General features: G+C 47.5%; 1 protein-coding gene across 2 annotated transcripts in view; it reads right to left on the reverse strand.

The window, feature by feature from the left end:
* The window catches only part of CRY1 (cryptochrome circadian regulator 1), a 52,345-nt gene extending 42,733 nt beyond the window's left edge, over positions 1-9,612 (reverse strand). The window contains exon 1 of one of the 2 annotated variants that reach the window (XM_020982438.2): positions 8,808-9,612. In XM_020982438.2, coding sequence (XP_020838097.1) covers positions 8,808-8,965 — 158 coding nt within the window. In that variant the 5' untranslated portion in view covers positions 8,966-9,612. The remainder of the gene's footprint in view (positions 1-8,807) is intronic. The other variant, XM_020982439.2, reaches the window with a different exon arrangement.
* Positions 9,613-23,024: the final 13,412 nt, after the last annotated feature.

A 23,024-nucleotide genomic window follows, 5' to 3' on the forward strand; every position in this document is an offset into this window, starting at 1 on the left:
TGGCCTGCTCAGCCACTTGTGGTCCGGAGTAAGATCGAGGTACGGCCTTCTACTGTCCATCATTCTTTCAACATGACTCACCCAGTGACTGGACTGATAAGTGCCTCCGGCATATCGTCGTCCCTGACCTTCTTCAGCTTCATTCTCGGGAAGAGTCTGCAGACGGTTCTTTCTTCCCATAGTCTTCGAGGTGACCACAAGCTTCAGCTCTTTACCAACATTTCATTTGTAAACTGCTGTGGGCAGAATGTTGGGATGAACATTTCTAGCCTCATCATTGGCTACATTAAAATTTTTTAGCTGTGACATAATTTATTTCAGCTTTTAGAATACAATCTGGCAGGGGGAAATTCAGCAGAAGAAACCAGACTTTGGGAGGTTATTACTAAACTTCATAAAGTCTAGGACATAAAAAGAATATTTAAAAGATATTTTAAATGATTCAGAACACTGAACACTCTATCTTCGTGATGCAGTGAAGACTTAAAACATAAAACTTATTTAACCCATTTTTCTCTGAAATCTGTTCTTTATTAAGATGATTATTTTATAGACTCTAAGGAACCAATATAACCAGAAATACTCATGTGTATGGAGGGTGAAAGCTGTTGGTCTGTCAAGAAGCTTTTATTTTGTCCATGAAAGACCAACAGAGACATAGTTTATAACCAAGTTATTACTTAGGGGAATCTTAAGAGTTGACTGATGCTCTAAAATTAAGCATAAGTCAATATATACAACTACGCCAGGTTTTTAAATACTGGAATAAGTCACAAAAATAATAAGATTTCCTTCTGTGTGTGTGTGTGTGTGTGTGTGTGTGTGTGTGTGTGTGTATTTTTAAAATCTGTAGGGTAAGGTACTCTTATCTTTTGCTTTTTGGCATACTGTATTCCAGGATCTGACCTCATTCGTTGTAGAAGCTGCGAAGTCTTGACTGAGTCTAACTCCTTTCCGAGTATCTGCAGTATTTTTTCCTTTGATGTGGGAGCTCCGGTTTCAGCAGTGGCATTCTTGGGACTGCCCCTTTTTTGGTGGGGAGGGGCAGTGATTGGCAGCCTTTCTATCTTCACGTCGAACTCTGCATCTAAAAGATCTGGGCAATTCTTTTCACTCAGGATTTCTTGAAATGTAGTGCTCCCTTTTGTTTTGTTTTTGTTTCACTATCATTTTCAGGGAGTTTGATGACTCTTAAATGATCTTTCTTTGCATTTGTTTCCAGGGCAGCTGTCTTATACTGTCTTCTATTTCTGAATCTTTTCATTTTGTTCACTATTTTTTGCTTCATCCTGGAGGCACTGTTTATGTTAGGTCTGTTCTAGTTTTCAGGGAGTCCATTACTTGTGTAGGACACATTACTCTGAGCTCCTTATTCTCCTTCCAATTCTTTCCTCCACAGTTTTTATCTTTTACTTTATTTCCTCTAGATACTCATGTAGTATTCTTGTAGAAAATGCATTTTCCTGCACTTATGGAGCTGTTATCTCTTCTAGACTGGTTTTCCCGGCATTCTGGACCTAGAATCTCTACCCCAGTCAGTGATTTCTTTGATTTATTCATCTTTCCAGTTTGAATTCCTCCAGAGTTGGACCAGGCCCTGGCCCTAGCTGTGCTTCTAAGTGGGTGCAGTTGACTCTGCTTGGTTTTCTGCTAGGTCCCCTAGACTTACCGCACTGACCTCGAGCTGGGTCTTTAGAGCCCTCTATAGCATCTTAGAGCAGAATGCTAAGGTGCTTGGAGATCCTGGGCACATGGGCTCTCCTGGTGGGACTACAGGCACACCTCATTTTATTGAGCTTTGCAGAGATTGTGGTTTTTTACAAATTCAAAGTTTGTGGCAACCCTACAGCCAGCAAGTCTACTGGTAGCATTTTCCCAACAGCATATGCTCACATCAGGTCTCTGTGCCACATTTTGGTAATTCTCACAATATTTAAAATTTTTTCATTATCGTCCTATCTGTCATGGTGATCTCTGACGTTACGATTGCAATCGTTGTGGGGTGCCCCGAACCACACCCATATAAGATATGGAACTTAACTGATGCATGTTGTGTGTGTTCTGACTGCCCCACTGACTGGCCGTTCCCCTGCCTCTCTCCCTCTCCTTGGGACTCCCTATTCTCTAAGACACAACATTATTGAAGAATATTAAATAAACTTAGTTGATAAAGCAGTGGCAGGTTTGAGAGGATTGACTCCAATTCTGAAAGAAGTTCTACCATAGGTAAAATGCTATCAAACAGCATCACGTGCTACAGAGAAATCTTTCACGAAAGGAAGAGTGGATTGATGTACTGAAACTTCATTGTTGTCTTATTTTAAGAAATCGCCATGGCCACCCCAACCTTCAGCAACTACCACCCTGATCAATCAGCAGCCATCAATATCGAGGCAAGACCCTCCGCCAGCAAAAAGATTGTGACTCACTGAAGGCTCAGAGGATGGTTAGCATTTCATAGTAATAAAGTATTTTTAGTTAAGCTAGATATAGTATCTTTTTTTAGACATAATACTACCGCACACTTAAAAGACTAGAACATAATGCAAACATAACTTGTATATATGCTGGCTTTACTGCGATATTTACTTTATTGTGGTGGTCTGACACCGAACCTTTGATACCTCTGAGGTATGCCCAGAGGTAGCACTGCCTGGCTACACTGGGTGTCCTTGCTCCTGAGGGCTTTTGAGCTCCCCACAGTGCACTTTCAAAGGGGCTTTCTCAGGGGAATCCTCCGCTCTTGCTGCCTTCAGAAGCAAAGCCTAGAAGCTGACAGGTTTCCCTGGTTTGTTTCTGGCTGTGCTTTGAGGTTACTACCTTGTTTGCAGGCACTGGTGTTAGCTTTGCTGACAGCTCCCTTTCCAACTGCCCATAACCTTCTGGCTGACTTTTTGTGATGCTGTAGGGGAGAAGAAATCACTTACTATAGTTTCTCACTGGATTTTTAAAATCATTACTCAATTGACTCTATTGTAAATTCAGCTTTTTGCTGCTGGACAGTTTCCTTTCATTCAAGCAGCCCCCTTGGCTGGATGTCGAACTATACTGAATTTTAAGTACAAGCCGCTACCAGTGGAGATCCAGCATGCCATGTCTTCTAGCACCCCAGATGTAAACTTAAACGTGCAATACATTTTTAAAAGCTTTTTGTAAACATATTAACTCATATCATTTAAAGATACAAAACTATACAAGTAGATTTAATGAATATGTATTTTTCTCAAGGGAAGTGTTATTTATTTGTGGAGGCAAAAGGAAGAACATATGATAAAAAGTTGTTAGAAATACAGTTTTAAAAACAAGGGGCAGCTAGGTGGTGCAGTGGATAGAGCTCAGGCCTTGGAGTCTGGAGGACCTGAGTTCAAATCCAGCCTCAGACACTTGACACTAGCTGTGTGACCTGGGCAAGTCACTGAACCCCAATTGCCTCACCAAGAAGAAAAAAAAAATACAGTTTAAACAGAACCAATATTCAACTTTAAAACCTTTTCCTGTTTCTGTACAAAAGAAAGATTGCCCCCATTTACTATAATCTTGTTTATTATAATAAATATTTGCTCATTTATTATAATCAATATTCTAACAAAATTTCCCAAACTGCCGATGTTTTGGAAATCTGAGCCATGTTTAAAGCTGCACCAAAACTGCCTTCCAAGTAGAACTCAAATGGTCGCCCGTTAGGGGCTGAAAAGTATTTTCATTATCACAAGTGATTTAAGAAAAAGAGAGTAAGCGGCACAGCATCATCTCTGAAAGTCAAATGCAGAGCAAGTGACCATGAATGGCTACGAGGAACTTCTCCTCCCGAGCTTTATATTATGAAATTGTGCTGTCCTGAGTCATTTTCACCCAGGCAGGTTTTAGTCATGTCTTCTATTAGCCATCAGCTTGCTGTTATGCTGGTCCTTTAGAAAAAAAGACATTTTCTCCTTAAATCTTTTTCTCAAACTCAAATACACATGTGCAACATTTCAAGCTTCCTCAGGTGGTCAGTTCCTAACTAATTCCTAACATGCAGGCTGTGGAAGGAAGGCTTCCCCAGATCAGATCCACCACACACATTTGTTTTTATAGACAGTCAGGACCCAAAAGGTGGAAAATGGAATAAAAGCACGTCCTGGCCAGGACTTTAATAAGCAGCCCTTTTTGTCCATTTTCAGCTGTTCAGTGTCTCACAGTGCTAATATTTCAAAGATGACTTCAGAACATGTGGAAGTAATAAATCTAGTCTAAAAATCAGCCTGTCAAACTGCTGTTCTCTCAAAAACCAAAACCAAAACACTGAATAATCTGCTACAGACAAATGTTCTAAAGAATGCAACCCATGGATTACTTCCTCAGGCTACATTTTTCAATGCCATCTCTGGACTATAGAAAGAACTCAGCTCTGAAAGCTACTAAATACAGTTTCCAGTCTGAAATTTTTGAACTAATAGCTAAGTTTGTGTCTTGATCAATTCACTGAACATGTCAAGATTCCTAAATAAAGGGAGATTTCTTCTACTTAAACTTCTGTTTTATAAATCAGAAACTTTAAAAATATTCAGCAGCTCCCAATCTGAATATTCCTAACCACCTTCTAATGGTACTTTGTAAGGAAAAGACTGCTTCTTCATGTAGGCACCTTTTAATCTATTAGATCTCAGAAGGAAAATCCTACCTAGGCAACTCCCCTTCTCAGTGTAATAAAGAGGCTTAAAGGCTAACTTTCGGCCTGTTTGGAATAGCCTCCTCCCTACTCTAAAACAAATAAACAAACAAAAACCCAAAAACAAACCTCTCACATGGGTCTTTGTAATGAAGGGTTTTAAGGTGAAATCACAGACATGTACAGAGCACCCACTATATGCAGGGCCCTCTGGAGAGCACAGACAGGCTCAGCAGTCACAGGCCCCGGGCCCAAATCCCAGCTCTGTCTCTTGCTGCCTGCGGGGCTCTAGCCAGGCCACCTCCCCCTGGCCCTCTCTAGGCCAGCATCCTCACCTGTGAAACTAGGTGGCCCTTCCAACCTTCCTGCTCCAAAGAATGTGAGACCCCCTCTAGTGAGGGTCAAGGAGTAGTCACTGAGGACATGGCACTTAAGCGGAGTCGTATGAAGTACTGACCACGTGCAGCACCATACGCTATATGCTGGGGGAACACAAAGTTTCACTAAAATACAGCCTGTGCCCTCAAGAAGCTTCCAGTCTAGTGGGGGGGAGGGGGGTGGCTAGGCCATGTAAACAAAGCGCTAACACAACATGACAAACCACAAGGCCTCAGGAGAACAAGTTCATCACCTGGGTCGAGGGCTGCTGTCTGAGCTGGGCTCTCACGGACGGCGAGTTTGGCCTGAGGAACAGTGTGAGCAAGGGCACAGAGAGGAGACAGCCCGTCACTTCCGTGGTGAAGCCCCAGAGAAAGAATCTATAGGAGCCGAGAGCTAAATGTATTTGAACCACAGGGCAGAAGTGAAGGTTTTAAAGAAGCGTGGGCGTCTGAATGAATGGCAGGGCCACTGAGAGAATTAATCGAGGAGCCAGGAAGTGGAAGAGGAGCCTGGTCTGAGCCGTGCTGAGCTTGGGGGGACAGAAGAGGCCAAGCGAGCCCCGCAGGCTCATGGGAAGGAGGACGCCGGCCTGGCCAGAGTCCAGGCTTCATAGGGAGAGAGTGTGAGAGATGACCTGGGGAGGCCGGCTCGTGGCCGGAACGTGAAGGCCTCAGGTGGCAGTTTGGACCTTACTTTGCAGGTCTGGGAAACTGCTGAGGTGAATAATTAACTCGAGTCAAGCACTTCAGTCTCTCTCTTCCCTTCCATCTTTCCAATCAGTTATAGCTAATAACACAGCCCTTGAAGGTTTACATGTGTTATATCTAGTTTGATAATAGATCAAGGACCTATGGATTTACATGGGAGGCCTTCCTCTGTCCACAGAGGTCACAGCCCATCTCTACAAGTCATGCATTACTGGGGCCAACAGCTACATCCCTCTGTGCAATTTTAGCCCGTCCAAAGTTACTGGTCTTTGGTCACCTGGTGCTCAAAGGACCTTCAGCAGTTAATGTTCTGCTGGCACAGCCTTCAAGAACTCAGGCTTACCCTCACGCCATGATGAGGCATCAGAGAAGGGCATAGCGGAGCCTGGTCATGAATAAATCCAGCAGTCGAAGGGTTATAAAGCACTGGTCTCTAAACTCTGTGAGGCAAACATTTCAAGTCTTGTGATCCTCATTTTACCAATGCGGAAATGAAGGATATTAGGCATGCCCACAGTCAAATCACAAATCAAATTCAATAAACATTTATATAGCACCTACTGTATGCAAAACCCATTTCTGGCCCAAGTGAGGTAAAAGTGGCCTCCAGTTAGGAAAAGGCAGAATCAGAACTTGAACTCAGGTCTTGGGACTCTAAATCTAGCATTCTTTCCACTTGTCACAGCTAGCTCCTCCTCTGCACAATGAGGCTGAGAAGACTCGTCTGAGAAAGTTTCTACGGTTGGGGGCTTGGCCATTTCTAAAGGCGTTTTCTTTTTACTGGAGAAACAAGTGCCTCTGCTATACTGTTCTGATGCCATTAACATGGACTCCCAGTGACAGGGGTATTGGAAGGTGAGCATTCCCTCTGAATCTCTTCTTCTGAGGGTCCCTGCTTCCATTCATTATCACCTCACCTATCCGGAAACCCAAGGAACAACGCTGTTAACGAAGGTCTGACCTTTGAAGGTTTCCCCAGTGGAGAGGGACTGGGCTAGAACCCGGTATTTCAGGGGGGAAAGATGGGAAGGAAGGGTGCATCGTCCCCTAAAGTTTCTCCCACGGTGATGGGCTGGGAGGATCTTTCTGAGGCCCCTAGGAAGTCCTAGTGTGCTGGAGCTCAGCAGCCGCAAGGCGGAGTAAGGAGGAGCTGAGCCACAGGCCTGGCCGCTGCCCTGGCCGCTCCGAAGACAGTCTCCAGGTGGAAGACACACCAAGCGCCGGTCTGGTCGGCTTGGCGTTTCTGCCCTGGCCCCAAAACACAGAGCACACCCAGAGACGCTGGTGCTGTCGGCCAGGGCTGTGCAGGAAGCCGCAAGCCTGGGGTGGGCTGGGCAGAGTCGGCCGCGCTGGATTTGGGGAATGCACAAGAGGAGCAGAGGCAGGGCGGGGGCGGAGGCCAGGAGGACTCTGTCCATTTTCGTTCGATTCTTGAGTAACAGCGCTCCTTCCTCAAGCATTATAAACAGGCTAAGTTCTTGCTCTCAAAGGCAGACTTCCCTGGAAAACCTACGGCTGCCGCGTGTGCCTGGGAGACGGCCTGAAACTCCTAGGGACGAGCATCGGAACGTCCTGGCTGGAATCCCAGCTCTGGCCCTTCCTGGCCCGCTGACCCTAGGCAAGCCTCTGCTTCAAGTTTCTCAGCTACAGAAAGGGGCTAAAGAGGTCTGGAATCCAGTCACTCAGCAAACTTCAGAGCTACCATTTTCTGGTCCTGTGGAGAGGGTGGGCTGTCCCACCTTGGTTCTGCTACTTTGGGGGCTTGGGGTCCTTCTCTATAAAATGCTAAGCACAGAGAGGCCCTCATCTGCTCCATACCTAGTTTCTCCAGCAGAACTACAGACACAAACTACATACAGCTGGAGGGGCCCCTGAGGACATGAGGGTCCAAACACTCTCACTGTTATATTAGAGGAAAGGGAGGCCCAGGGAGGTGAATCAGGGTCACAAGTGGCATCTGAACTCGAGTCCTCCAACTCCAAAGCAAGGGCTTTTGCCTGTATCCGTGAAATCCCAGATCTCCCTCTTCCCCCAAATGTACTGACTTACGGGTGAGACATATTACCTACCCCCAACCCCAGCAGGGAAGCAAGCTCCTTGATGGCAGGAAGACCTCTGATCCTCACTATCAGTGTGACCCTGGCCAAGTCACTCAATTGGGGGGGGGAAATCCTCATCTTCCTTAGGTCTGACCTCTGATCCTTCCAAACTGGCCCTCCACACAAGCTCCTCCCAGTGCAGGCACTTAACAAGAGCCATGATCATGGGGGCATTTATACAGGGCTCTCAAGTTTGCAAAACACTGTACATACATGTCACCTCACCCTGCTCCTCATAAAATATTTGGTCATTGAAGGATCACAGAATCACACAGCCAGAGCTCAAAGGGGCCTCCAAGCCCCTGTAATTCGCACTGCTCATTTTACAAGTGGAGAAACTGAGCCTCAGAGGATAAGCTCTAGAGACAAAAGGGTCCTTAGGGCCCATCCAGTACCACCCCCTTACAGTTAGAGAGACACAGGGACTTCAGAAGCCAATTAATCCAACGTCCTCCTTTAACAAATAGAGAAACCGAGGCTCAGAGACTCTAATACCACATACGGATCTAGAGGTGGCTGGGACCTCCAAACTTTACAAAGAAGGAAACGGAGGCTCACAGAAAATTACAACATCACATACTGATTGATTGACATGTGGCTCTGGAGCCCGCCCCTTCCATTTTATAAAGGAAGAAATCGATTACATCACATATTGATTATCAATCAGTACGACTGACGCGGGGCACTAGAGGAGGTAGGGACCTCGGAGCCCGTCCTCTCCTCTTACAGAGGAAGAAACTGAGGCTCAGAGAAAATTATAGTATCACATATCGATTATCAATCAATACGACACTCGGCTCTAGGGGAGGTAGGGACCTCGGAGCCCGTTCTCCCTCCGGCAGGACCTCGGCTGCGGCTCAAAGCTGACCGTAACATCACACGTTGACTGACATGCGGCTCCGGGAGCCAGGCACCCCCAGCCCGCCCCTCCCATTCATTGTCCCCCGGCCAGTCCCGGCCCGGACTCACCTCCACCTGTTGATGCCCACGTTGGAGGAACCCGCGAACCAGGGGTCCAGGATGTAGACGCAGCGCACGGTGTCGGCGCCCTCGATGCACTCCTTGAGCGCGGGGTTGTCGTGGAGCCGGAGCCCCTTTCGGAACCAGTGCACGGCGTTCACTCCCATCTCGAGGCCGTCCCGTCTCCTGGCGGGGCCTAAGAAATCGGCGGCCTCTAGGACCCAGTGAAGCCCGCGGCCGCCGGGCCCGGCCACATCGCGTCCCGGCGGACCTGAAAGGGGGGGGCCTCGCGCCGAAGCCCGGGGCGGGGGGGGATCACGTGGCGAAGCCGGCCCGGGTTGGGGAGAGGGCAGAGGGAGAAGCAGGTGAAGCCCTCCGGCGCTGGCTCCGCTCCCAGTCCGGTCCCGCTCTCCCCGCCTGCTCTGGGCTCCCTGAGTCGGCGGCGGCTATGGCTCGGACTCTGGCTCCTAGCGCTGGGGCGGACGCGTCAGCGGCCCCACGCCCCGCCCCTGGCCTCTCATTGGCTGGTGCCCCGCCACGTGACCGCCAGCTCGTCACGTTTCTGAAGTGTGTTTACTACACCCGGCAACCGGCGGCAGGGAGGAGCTGGGCAGCCATGGGCGGCGCCTCGCGTTCTCGAAGCTGCTGCTCGGCCTTTCGCCGCCGCCGCCGCTGCCTTTGCAGAAGTGAGTCTTAGCCGACGGCGCTCTCCGTCCCCGGCTCTCCCGGGTATCAGTGGTACCCCAGCCTCCTCCTGCGCCTGCGGAGCCGGTGGGGACCTCTCCCCGTACCGCGTGAGCAAACGCCCAAGCCCCGCCCCCAGGGCCGCAATTGGCTGCTGACAGTCCGGGGGCCGGTGAAGCCCCGGATGAGCACGGGGCTGCAAGGAGTTCAGCGGCGGCCGCGCGCGCGCGCACCAGGGGCCCTGCACGCGCCCAGCGCGCGGTCCCGTGCTGAGCAGTGAGCCTGCGCAGACACTGCCTCCTCCGCCTCTGCCCCTGCTCGTGGGCGGGGGCAGGAGGAGGAGGCTGGGGAGGCAGGGCGCTGGTCCGATGGCTTTACGTAAGGCTGGGCCTGACCCCCCTCTTGTGCCCCTCGGTGACCCCGGCGCTCCTCAGGGCGCCCCCAAAGTGATCCCCGAAGTGACGTAGTGAACCTGGAAGACCTGAGTTCAGGACACCAACTAGCTGTGTGATCCTGGGCAAGTCCTTTAACCTCTGCCTCAGTTTCCTCACCTGTAAAACGGGGATACTATATAGAAATATGTATAGGTAGATAGGCCTCGCAGGGTTGTTATTGAGAATTAATAGAGATAATATTTGTAAAAAGCACTTAGCAGGCTCTATATAATGCTGGGTACCATCAGTGACGCCCCTTCTTATAGGCACCCCCAGGTAATCCTCTCTTCCCAGGCACTCCCAGAAATGACCTACCACTCTTCATTAATGGCCTCCTTCCTCTTCTGGGGGGACCTCCCCTGCAGATTCTCCTTCTCATACACCCCTGGGGACCCCACGGTCCCCAGGATGTGAGCAACACTCCATCCACACACCTACATCCACTCATGGCACCCCATTTTAACTTTGTCCAGCCCAGACTATTTCCAGTTGGGGTTTTTAGACCGTCTTTCTGATGTCCTTTCACAGTATCCCCGAGTCTGACTCTGGGGGATGAGCAGCCTCTGGAAAGGGACCTGAAAAGACTTCCCTACCTCTCCAGGGTAGGGGAGACTGGCCAATTTTTCTTTTAATCATGGAACCGCAGGGCCACTGTGGGGGGCTCAGAGCCAGCAGGAAGAGGAGGCCATCCTCACCCCTACCCTGCAAGTCCTCCCACTTTGTTGATGTCCTTGAGGGGCCTCCAACACTCCTGCACCCTCCCCTAGAGATTCCTGCATCCCTCTGACTCATCAGGTCTAGAGCCTCTTGGCCCTGTGATCTGGCGGCCTTCAGGTCACTCTCCCTTCTTTCTCAGCAAGCTGAGCGTCTAGCACAAAGTCTCCCTCTTTGCTTCCACCCTCTGCCCTTATAGTTGAGGAATTCAGCATAAATGTTCACCTCCCACCCCCATTGACGCTCTCCTCCAGATGGCCAGGATCAACAACTCCCCTTTGTCCAAGGATAGACCTCCCCTTCACACCAAACTCTGCTACCTTGAAACCCGGTCTTGGGATCTGACATCGCAATCCTTGTCCTTCAGCGTTGTCCGTGTCTCACTCCTAAACCCGATCTTGGTTCTCACGAGCAGCCTCGGTTTCCTCGGTCACTGACTCCCTCTTTCCCCAGTGCATTACCCCTGCTCTTTGCTCACTGTCTTGCCTGTGCTGTCTCATCTCCACAGTTAACCAGTTCAGCAAGGCTCTCTCGTGCCTTGGATCACTTGTTCTCTTGTTTTGCTTTGACTATGACAACTCTCAATCCTGAGTCACTCCCATTGTCTTTTTCTTCTCCTACTGCCATGCCTCAGAATGCCTGGCAGAGGAAGCCCTCTGCGTCTGCCACAAAGTCATGTTCTCTGCTCTCAGTTGGATCCTCACCGTTCTAGAACGTCGACTCTGATACTCATCATGGAATCCGCGGTGGTTTTTCCAAACCTCTGTACTCTCCACACCCTCAGATCACCCTGACTCCCTCTCTTAGCTGCTTCTTAATTTGCTCAGAAAATCTTGGCCATCATCAGTTCCCATTTCTCTCCAATTCTTCACCTCAGCACCTGTTTACATTTATACCTATTCTCCCTCCTTTACTCCTAGCTCGAAGGAAGTCCAACTTGTCCAAGTAAATCCTTTCTCTTATACCCTTGATTTTATACCTTATCGTATTCTCCCACCATTTTCATTCATTAATCTTCAAGCCATCATCCTACCTTCCCTCTTTTTCACTTCTAACTCCCTCTGCCAAGAGATTGACACACCCAGACATAACCAGGTAACCTTACTAGGAATCCCATCTGCATTTTCAGTATCACTTTTCCCATCTTAATTGGTTCTTGGATCCTGGGAATCCAGAGAACTTCAGGGGCTGGCAGGAATTACAGGTTTCTCTCTCCTTCCCCTCCTGGGCACCCACTCCCGCCCTTCTGTTCTTTGTGTGGAACCAGGATATGGCTGTGTGCCACCAAGGGGTAGACTGAAGATGCTGGCTCCATTTACATCAATGTCAGGCAGGTGTGTGTGGCCTATTCCCATTTCCTGTTATTTCACATAAAACTCCTCTGAGAAGGGTGTGACTACGTAGAGAGGTGCTCTTACGCCTTACTTACTAGAGATTTCCAATCTTTCCCTTGAAGAATAAAAGCCTTAAGTAGAGCATGAACATCATGGAGTACTTCCTGGTTTGTACAACCCACTGGGTGCCCAGAATTGGGAATGCCGGAGCAGCTTTTCCAGTCACGGTTGTCTGATTGATCGCTTCTAGACTAGCCATGCACCTGTGATGAGGTAGACAGCCCCGACACTCTGGCCTGGGTTGTCTTCCCTCTATAGACTTCTGTGGTCATATTATCTTCCTTGACAGGTTCAATGATGACCTCTGTGCAGATATTAGCATCTTTGTCTTTCTCCTAAATTCTAGCTCCTAGATGGCTCCATCTGGACTGGCTGTTGGAACCTGAAGCCAGTATTGTTTTCACCCCCCTCCAACTGACTACATGCCCCCTTCCAAATTTCTCTCTGGATAGCATCATCTTCTTATTCACTTAGTTCAAAACTTTAGTCATTCAAGACTCATCCCCCTCCCCACCCAATAGAAAGTAAGCTTCTTGAGGACAGGGCCATTATTTTTATCTTTCTTTTGTTGTTTGTTTTTATTTAGTATTTCATTTTTCCCCAATTACATGTAAAAACAATTTTTAACATTCATTTTTAGAACTTTGAATTCTACATTCTCTCCCTTTTTCCCTCCCCACCCTCCCCCACCCTTTGAGAAGGCAAGCAATTCGATATACGTGGGTAGTTATGTGAAACATTTCCATATTAGTCATGCTGTGAAAGAAAACATAGACAAAAAGAAACTCTAGAAAAATAAAGAAAATTTAAAAAAGTCTGCTTCAATCTGTATTCGGACACCATCAGTTCTTTCTCTGGGGGTGGATAGCATTCTTCATCCTAAGACCTTCAGAGCTGTCATGGATTGTTGTATTGCTGTGGAATAGCTAAGTCGTTCCCAGCTGGTCATCTTAGAATATTGCTGTTACTTTGTACACAGTACATGTCACTTTGCATCAGCCCATGCAAGTCTTTCCAGGTTTTTCTGAGCACGTCCTGCTCATCATTTCTTATAGCACAGTAGTATTCCATCATAATCACACACCACAACTTGTTCAGCCATTCCCCAATTGATGGGCATCCCCTCAATTTCCAATTCTTTGCCCCTAGAAAAGAGCTGCTGTAAATCTTTTTTTGTGCATGTGGGTCCTTTTCCTTTTTGTGTTTGTTTTTTTTTTAAATCTCTTATAGGATACAGACCTAGTGGTGCTATTGCTAGGTCAGAGGGTATTTTTATCTTTCTGTACCCATTGCCAGAATGTTACAGGTTAAAGCCCCAGTCACTCACTGGTGTAGTCTAGATGACCAGATGGAATAACATCAGGAACAGCTGACATTTATATAGTACTTTGAAGTCTGTTAAGCACTTTAGAAAAACGATCTCATTTTACCTTCACAACAGTCCTGGAGGCGGGGAGGAACTACAGTCACCCCATTTTGTAGATGACATTTTGCAGGCAGAGAGGTTAAATGACATGCTCACAGTCATACTGCCTAGTACTAGTCTAAAAATTCAGTTAATTTTATGAAGTATTTATTTATTTATTTTTAAAGGCAAGAGTTTATTTTTATTTTTATTTTTTTTGGTTAGGCAGTGGGGTTCAGTGACTTGCCCAGGGTCACACAGCTTGTAAGTGTGATGTGTCTGAGGCCGCATTTGAACTCAGGTCCTCCTGAATCCAGGGCCGCAGCTCTATCCACTGCCACCTAGCTGCCTCCTGAAGTATTTATTAAGCACCTATTGTATGCAAGTACCAGACTAGTTGCTGGGGATGTGGGGAAAAGGTCCCTTCCTTTATTTTTGGTTTTTTTGGGGGGGTTTTTTTGGCTAGGCAATGGAGTTAAGTGACTTGCCCAGGGTCACACAGCTAGTAAGTGTCAAGTGTTTGGTCTAAGGCCGGATTTGAACTCAGGTCTTCCTGACTCCAGGGCCGGTTCTTTATCCACTGTGCCACCTAGCTGCCCCAAGGTCCCTTCCTTTAAAGTTTATATGGGGTGAAGGGCAGGGTGCACATACAACCTTTACACGGATCAGAAAATCCGAGATGAGGAGAAAGCATGAACAGCTTGTAGGGGTTCTCAACCTGGGGTCCAAGAACTTGTCTGTCAATGTGATTGGTGTCTTTTGTAGTTTATGCATTCAAAATCAGTATTCTGAGAAGGTGCCCATAGTCTTAACTGGAGTGCCTGTGAAAAACTCCCGAGAAGTAGAAGACTCAAGAGGCTTTCCTTAGGGAAGGTGGGACCTGAGCTGGGCGCTGAGGAAATCTCAAGCGGGGGAGCTCCCCTCTGCGACGTTGGAAGGAGCTCCCATGTTAAAGTGGTATCCAGTTAGCAGGAGAAGGGAAATGGTGGAGGATATGCCATTCATGGTGTGTGGGAAGCCAGATGGGTTTTCCTGGGCTTCTACATTGATTTCCCCAGCCAGGGATCTACAGGGGAGGCTGGGCACAGGATTTAAGACAGGGAACCCTGCAAAGTCTCCAGGGATGTGGGTTCCTGGGACAGTTATAGGAAGGGAGAAATGAGGGGCTCCTAGGAGGTGTGTCCAGGGGGCAAGAGGAGAAACACCAAGGCCCGCAGCCACATCCTCTGTTTGGGGTGGTGCTGGATGCTAGGCACACCTGAGCCCCTGTTCTGCTCCTTTGGAGAGAGAACTCTGTTTGAGGACTTGGCCTGCACAGGAGCCCAGGGCATGAGAAGCAGGGGGCTGGGGGCAGGGGACAGGACCACAGGGACTCTGGCCAAGTTTCCCAAAGGGGGCTGGGCGCCATCAACCGGGAGCAAGGTGCCTGAGGATCCACGCACGGGCAATGCTAACAGGGGACAAGTGTGAAGTGCTAGGTGTGGCCTTTACAGCCCTCCACAACCTGGCCCCTTCCTCCCTTGGAAGCCTTCTGCACCCAGTCAGTGGCTGGCCACACAGGCCTACTGGCTGCTCGGACTGCAGGCTTTTGTCCTGGCTCTCTTGGTTCTGACGGTACTATCCCTCTGTGAGATGTCACCTCCTCTGACTTTCCCTGACTTCCTTCAAGACCCGGCTCAAAGACCCCTTCTTTCTGCAGGGGGCCTTTCCCTAGCCCCACCCCTTCCCCTCTGAGATGGATCTTCTCTCTCTGCATCTTGGATGGACAAAGCCAACTGTTTCTGTGGTGTCTCCCCTGTCAGACAACGAGCTCTCTGAGGACAGAGCCTGTTCATGAGCCCTCAGTTCATTTGCTGGTTGATGGACAAGTAAATTCACTTAAACCTGGGAGGGTTGACAGCCCAAGCTATTGCCACCTAACACTGCAGTTTGGATTCCCTGGCAGCTAAGAGGCCAGGCCCTGGTGGAATGGTACACAGGAGGTGGAGGAGGGGAAGGGGGATGGGAAAGGAAGGTGGAGAAAAAGGGGAAGGAGAAGGGAAAGGGGAGGGGGAAGGAGGAGAGGGAGGCTGTCGCTAAAGCCCAGAAGGCAAGAGAGGGCCGTGGAAAGGAAGGTGGGAGATGGGCAAAGATGGAATCGCTAGTCCAGTTCTGCCAAGAGCACCACCAGCCCCTCCCTGGTTCAGGCTCTTGTTGCTCCTAACTGGGCTTCCTGCCTCCCACTCTCCTGTCTAAGATCCGTGCCCAGAATAATCTCTCTCAAGCACTGGTCTGATTGAGTCACTCTCCTAGTCAGGAGGACCTGGGGCCCAGGCCTCATTTCATGGTGCCTTCTGGCAAAGAGTGATGTTGGATAAATATTTATTGACCTGAAATGAACCTAGCTGAAAACCGGAGGGAGGGAGGGCAGGAGGTTTCCAGGAGTGGCCCCTGCCTCTGCTGCTGACTGGGTGCCTCCTGAGGGCAGAGAAGTGGGGGTCTCCAGATCCTGCTTTCTCGGGGAAGTGGTCCTTCTTCCTTCCTTCCCAGGTCACCTGTGCCCTGCAGAATGCAGCACTGCCTCATCTTCTGGGATGTGACTCCCCTCTTGAAGCTCTACGCTGACTCTTTGGGCTGGTCTGAACGCGCTCTGGTCCCCAAATCCACTCTGTCCTTTTTGCTCATTCTACTCCCTGTACCTGGGGTCAAGGTTTCAGGGAAAGGTTTGTCTTAATGAGTTGTAACAACGAAAAGACATTTATTAAGCACTTTCTGTGTAGGAAGCACAGTCCTAGGCACTGAGATACAAACAGAGAAGTCCCACAGTCCTGCTCTCAGGGAGCTCCCATTCTCCCACCCAGGAGGTTTCAGCTGCAAGTCAGAAAGGCCTCATGGTCAGCGGATGCCATGGAGATTCAGCTTCCAATCCTGTCGCAACTGATCGAACTTCACAATCTTTTTTTTTAATTTAAAATTTTTTATAGGTATTCTTTCCCTCCCATACCTGCCACCTCCATCCCCACACACTGGAAAATAGAAAAGAGAAATCTAACAAATAGCCAGAGTCTGGCAAAATAAATTCCCTCCCTGGCCTTGCCCAAAAATGCATGCTTCGTTCTGAGACCAAGACGGTTCCTCCTCTGTCCAGAGGCTCATAGCCGACCTTACCCTTGGGCCTCTGAAGTGAGGATTTCTCATTGTAACGCATCATCTTCAAAACCTTAATGATTTCTGTTGTTTCTGATATGGAGCCACGTGATGGTGCCAAGGCCTCTGGGGGCAAAGCCCGGCTTTCCCCGTATCTTCAGCAGTTACTAGTCTGTGGGCTGAGGCGACCAGGGGACAAAACCTGGAGAAGTCTGAGCCAGGGCTGATTCTCTAGACAGTGGCTACAGGGCCAGGAGTCTGAGGGGCCCCATTGTTCCTGGGGCGCTTGAACTTTGGGTCTTGGGCTGTATAGATGTAATATACATACATACATACATATGCATATATTTGTTTTGTTATTCAGTTGCTTCAGTCCTGTCTGACTCTGTGACCCCATATGGGGTTTTCTTGGCAAAGATACTGGAGGGGTTTGTTATTTCCTTCTTTAGCTCCTTTTACAGATGAGGAGACTGAGGCCAATAGGGTCAAGTGACTTGTCCAGGGTCTCACAGCTAGGAAGTACCTGAGGCTGGGTGAGTCTTCCTGATTCCAAGAGCACGCACACACACACACACGCGCGCGCACGCACATGCATGCGCACACACATACACGTACACACACGTGCACACGTGCACACACACACACACACACACACACACACACACACTTTGAAATTCCCGGAAAGGCAGTTTGGTATAACAAATAGAGCAGTGAAATTGAAATCACAAAGGCCAGGTTTCAGATCCTATCCCAGACACTTACTAGCTGATGGACTAAACCTAGGGAGGCTTCACTTACTCCGTGCCGCAGTTTCCTCATCTGTAAAATGGGAATAAGAAATACGGACTTCACAGAGTTTTTGTAAGGATCAAATGAGATCCTGTATGCAGAGTGTTTTGGAAACCTTAGCTACATAAATGTGAACCACATAAGCTCATTTTTTAGAGGCAACCCAATAGTGCAGTGGACAGAGCGCTGGGCCTGGCGTCAGGAAGCCCTAAGTTCAGATCTGGCCTCCTTACTAGCTGTGGGACTCTGGGCGAGTTACTCTGTCTCAGTTTCTTCAGCTGTAAAATGGGGACATTAACAGCACTCACCTCCCAAGATTGTTGTGAGGGTCAAATGACGGCATAATTGTAATGTGCCTGGCACATAGTAGGTGCTCTATAAATCTTTATTCCCTCCCCCCTTTTCTATGTACATCCTCCCATTAGTCACAATTAATAACGTTAATTAGGAGAGGTAAGCCCCTTGAGGGCATGTATTATTTCCTTAACTTCATTAGTACTGTTGGAATTGTATTGAAGACAGCTTATTTAAACAAAAGACAGAGAGACCCTTGTTCACTGCTACTCCCACATCAGAGAATTTGGATAAAAGAATGGATGGTCTCAATCATTTTTCCACAGTTAGACAAAATTCTGCATCACTGAGAAATGGAGGCAAAAGCCTTGATGAGCCAACGTGTAAATACCAACTTCATATATGGTGCTCTTTGGATTAAAGATGGCCTACCCATTTTTCGCTCCAGGCAACTTGAAACAGCAGGACATCAAGAGGCACCGGGGTTATAAATATTTCTGTGGCCTCTTTGAAGAAGGAGAGACAAAGCAGAAAGCATCCTCAAAGAACGCTAGGCCAGAGAACACCAGGCAGATGCTTTGAAAAAGGCGTTGGGAGCAGGAGAAGAAAAGTCATCCGAGGGGAGGGACGGTGGTGTGGGGAAGAGCTCTCAGGGAGTCAGCCTTCTTCCTGCTAGCACCTGAAATGGGCCACTGTGAGTCAGTGGCACGCTCACCCCGTGTGAGTGTGAAGCAGGCCTCCCCCTCCCCACCCCCAACATCCCTTTGGAGACGCAGTCTTCACTGGACGCGCCACCTCCATGATCAGATTCATTTCTGGATATGAAAGCAGCTCAGTCTAACTTCCCGCTGGGCAGAGTGGACAAGGTCGCCTTTGTGCGACAAGCTCCAGTTGTGATGAGGTCTGTTTTAAGCACCCAACCAGGAGAAAATCATCATTGTAACACATTTGCTGGGGGCCTTGGATGCTTTTCCTGAAGCCTTTGGTCATTGTCGCTTTCCAACAAAGTTATAACTATTTAAGTACCTTAGAGAAGTTTTCTAGGGGCAGAGTAACAGAGGATGCTTCTAGAGGAAAAGCACATGTTAGGAAGATGAAAGCGTTTACAGGCATGCATGCACATCCCTTCTAGCTTACTTCAGGACATAATTAATTCTCTGTCTCTTATTTCATGTTGCATAAAATATCGCCCTTGTTTCAGTAATGAGCGTGGACTACTGAGACCCAGAAAAAACCATCAGAAAACCCCAAGTCAAGGATCTCTCTGCTTCCTAAATCTATGGAAGAAAAGGATAGAGACTATTTCATTGGGATAGGGAACTCCCATGTGAGGAAACTCCCTCTACCAGTGCAGGCAGAACCTCCTTGGCAACGTTCTTAGAGTAGAGGTTCTTCAACTGGGGTCCATGAATAGATTCCAGGGGGCCTGTGAACCTGGATGGGGAAAATTACATCTTTATTTTCATTAAATTCTAACAAATTTATGTTCCATTCAATTATTTAAAGACAATATTCTGAGAAAGGGCCTATAGGCTTCACCAGACTGTCAGAGGTGTCCATAACACACAAAGAGCTAAAAACCCCTGGGCTTAGAAAGTTGTCAATGTCTTGGCCAGAGTCACAGCTCTTGGACCCACGTGTTCCTGCCTTAGAGTAAGAATCTCTTTCTCCCTCTCTCTTCTCTCTCCCTCTCCCTTCCCCTCTCCTTTTCTTCCCTTTGCCTTCCTCTCCCTTCCCCTGACCTCTTTTCTTCTCTTCCCTCTTCAGTCTCTCTGCTCTCTTCTCTCTTTAATTTTTGGCAATGTCTTTATGTTTTTTATGTCACCGATATTTTCTTATGCTCTTCCCTCTCTCCCCCTCACTCCCCAATCTGAGACTTCTTTCATTACAAAGAAGAACATTCGATCAAAGCTGACCAAGACGGCTGCTGTGTCTGCCACTATCCAGGTCGCTTGGTATCCATTACAATCTAACCTTTGGACTCAGTGTTTGTTGTATTTATTATCATTTGTATTTATCCTTCATTGTCCTTTGGAACTACTTAAATTTTTTAAAATAAATACATATGTAATGTAAAATAAAAGCTATATTAATATTTATTTTAGCTCTTAAGAACATTTGCATTATTAGTCAGTGTGTATATTGTTCTGCTGGTCCTGCTTCTTTCTGTATCCGTTCATACAAATCATCTCATTTGTTGAATTCTTCATCTTCACTGGCTCTTACGGCCTAGTTCATATTTCATTATATGTATATGTTACAATTTTTTTTATGTCTGATCATCACAAAAAGTGCAGCAGTGAATATTCTGACATGCATAGGAGCTTTATTTATGGAACGGAGGTAGCTTGACATAATAGAGAATTGGCCTTGTAGTCGGAAGACACCAGTTCAAGTCCAGTTTCTGAAAAACACAGGCTGTGTGATCCCAGACAAGGAAGTCATTTAACCTCTCCGTGTTCCCAGGAAACTTTCTAAGACGAAGTCGTAGCAGGTTCTGATCTGCCTTGGTGCAGGGAATTCCTCACTGAGGAGTTCCTACATACCCTGATGAAATGCAAGGACCATTAAAAAAAGAAAAAGCTGCCCAGCAGAGACATTTCTGGTTCAAAGGGTGAGAAGTTTAGTGACGCTTCTCACAGAATTCCACATTTTTATCTAGAATGTTTGGACCAATTCATCAACTCACAGCTCTATCAACAGTACATCAATGTGCCTACTTTCCATATATTTTAAACATATGGGTCCGCAGACTAGCCATCTGACTCCTCTAAACACATTTTGTGTAAAATGGAAAAATGATTTCATCCTCATCTAAAAACTCTCTTTTAGGGGATATGTAACAGAGGGTGTCTCCAGTAATGTAGGAGGAGCTATGTGTGCATGTGTCGGGGTGAGGGGGGATAAACAAGCCTCTTCCAGGCAAGCAGCTGGGTTTTGAGGAATTTTACTTTCGAGAAAGTAATAGGGTATTATCAATGGGTACATGTTGGCAAAAACCAAACCAGTGTCTCTGTCTCACCTGAAGGCAGTTTTCTTGTTATACCAGTAATTGGCGAGGCTAATTATTGATATAATCAGCTCTAGAAGGAGTAGGGTGCCTATGAAAACATGTCCTTCCATGACCTTTTCTGGGGGACAATTCTGACAATATATACATGGAAAGAAGGAAGGAAAGTAGGAGGGAAGGAAGGAAAGAAGGAAGGAAGGAAAAAAGGAAGGATTTTATTAAGTATTTACTAAACGCTAGACACTTTGGGCAGATGGGTGGCTGGGTGCTGGGACGTTAGGAAATCTCATCTTTGTGAGTTCAAATCTGACCTCAGATACTTCCTACCTGTGTGACTCTGAGCAAGTCACTTCACCCTGTTTGCCTCCGTTTCCTCATCTATCAAATGAACTGGAGAAGGAAATGGCCAACCACTCCAGGATCTTTGCCAAGAAAACTCCCAGTGGAGTCACGAAGAGTTGGACACCACTCAACAGCAATAACAACAACACGCTTCACAAATATTTCCTCGTTTGATCCTCACACCGACTCCAAGAGGGAGGGGCTCTTTTCTCACTGTACCATATGGGTACGCAGACCATCCATCTGATGGGTGTGGAGAATGAGTATAAAACTTGGAGCACATCTAATGTGGAAGATGTCCAGGCTATTTGTACACATTCTGGTCCCCGGGAGGCTTTGTAGGGCCCGACTGGTACAAGATTCCTGCGTAGCTCTGGGGGGCAAGCATTCTTTGCATCGGACAGCTCGTGTCAGGGACTGCGTCCAGCTCTGTGCTCTGTTCTGCGTGCCACGTTCACAAGTGAGGGAGTGACCAAAGGCCAGTCACTGGGATGGAGAGAGTCTTGAGAGAGCTAGAAAGTCGAAGGAACTGGACGTGTTAGGCTACAGAAGACAAGGCTTGAAGACAGGAAGCATTTCAGACATCTTCAGGCCTTTGAAAGCCTGTTGAGTGGACAAGGGATTGGCCTTGTCCTGCTTGATGCCCAGAGAGCAGAAATAGGAGCCATGGTAGCAGCTGCAGAGAGAGAGATTGAGGATTTGGAGGCCTTGGGAGGTAGTGAGTTCCCCTTCAACAGAGATCTCCAAGCAGAGGATGATTAACCCCTTGTGTGACATTTTGTAGAGGGGATTCTTGGTCATGCACAGATTGGATTTCATCTCCGAGGTTTGTGACTGAGGCCAACTATGGGGGCTCTCTCTTCTTACTGAGCTGAGCAGTCCAGCTTAGTTCTCCATCTGAAAAATGAGGCCATTGGAATAAAGCCTCTTATGTGTCTTCTAGCTCTAACCCTATGGTTCCATGATCCCTTTTTGTTTCCTGATGGAAAGGAGGACACAGGTTTCTTTGCCCTATTCTCCTCTTTCTCCTTTTTCATGATGGAAAATAGAGAAAAATGGCCTTCTTTTTCTGGTAGCTAGAGGAATCAGCAGGGTCCTCCTATTTTCTCTCCCCATCCCTCTTTCTCTCCCTGTCTCCCTCCATCTCCATCTTCCTCTTCCTCTTCCACTGTATTTTCCTCTCCATCTCCCCTTCTCTCTCTCCCTCCCCTTCTGCTCTTCTTCACCTCCTTCTCTTCTTTCTCCTCTCTCTCCTTTGTTTTCCCCTTCCTCTTTCCTCTTTCTTTCTTTGAGTTGAGAAGTTCCTGTGGCCTTGTGCTACAGTAACCCCTCCTGGGTCTAGGAAAGGTCTTCTGCTACCATACTACTTTCAGGGATTATTTTGTGGCTCACATTTTCAGGGTTATTCTTAAAGTTTCTATTCTCTTGGTCGTTTTTGATGGATCTCCATGTGTACTAAGCTGAGAATATGACTGTCTCCCTGTTCTCTTTTTCTTGAGTAAGAAGCAAATCGGTACAAAGGAGTGCCTCATCCGGGCAATGTTCAAATGCAAACCAGATTAGCAGAAATAAAATCTCTGACTGGCACAGGTAAGTTCCAGATGTTTCTTTACAAATGCCCTTCTTCTCCCTCTGATAGATCACCCACATGCCAGGAAGTGAGTTCTTAGTAGTCAGCCTGACCTCATCGTTATTATTCCACATGGTTCTTTACCCTATTTGACGACCAGTCAGATACATGAATATTGAATATCAGAGGCAGCATTTGGACGTCTTCCTGGCTCAGAGTACAATTCTCTGTATCTCTCTGTCTTGGTCTCTGTCTGTTCTGTCTCATACACTCTGTTTTTGTCTTTCAGTCTCTTAATATTGAATACTGTAGATGTGGAATATTGAATACTGTAGGTTTTTCACCAGCTGATTCTATGCCCAAGCTCTATCAAGAGCCCAAGAGGACCCAATGAACCTTCTTCTATTTCACTTTCCTATTATTGTTCATTAACTCGAAGATGTACTTTGTATCTTTTTAAATTT

The sequence above is a fragment of the Phascolarctos cinereus genome, unplaced genomic scaffold (assembly GCF_003287225.1).
Source record: "Phascolarctos cinereus isolate Bilbo 61053 unplaced genomic scaffold, phaCin_HiC Scaffold_1;HRSCAF=81, whole genome shotgun sequence".
Lineage (NCBI taxonomy): Eukaryota > Metazoa > Chordata > Mammalia > Diprotodontia > Phascolarctidae > Phascolarctos > Phascolarctos cinereus.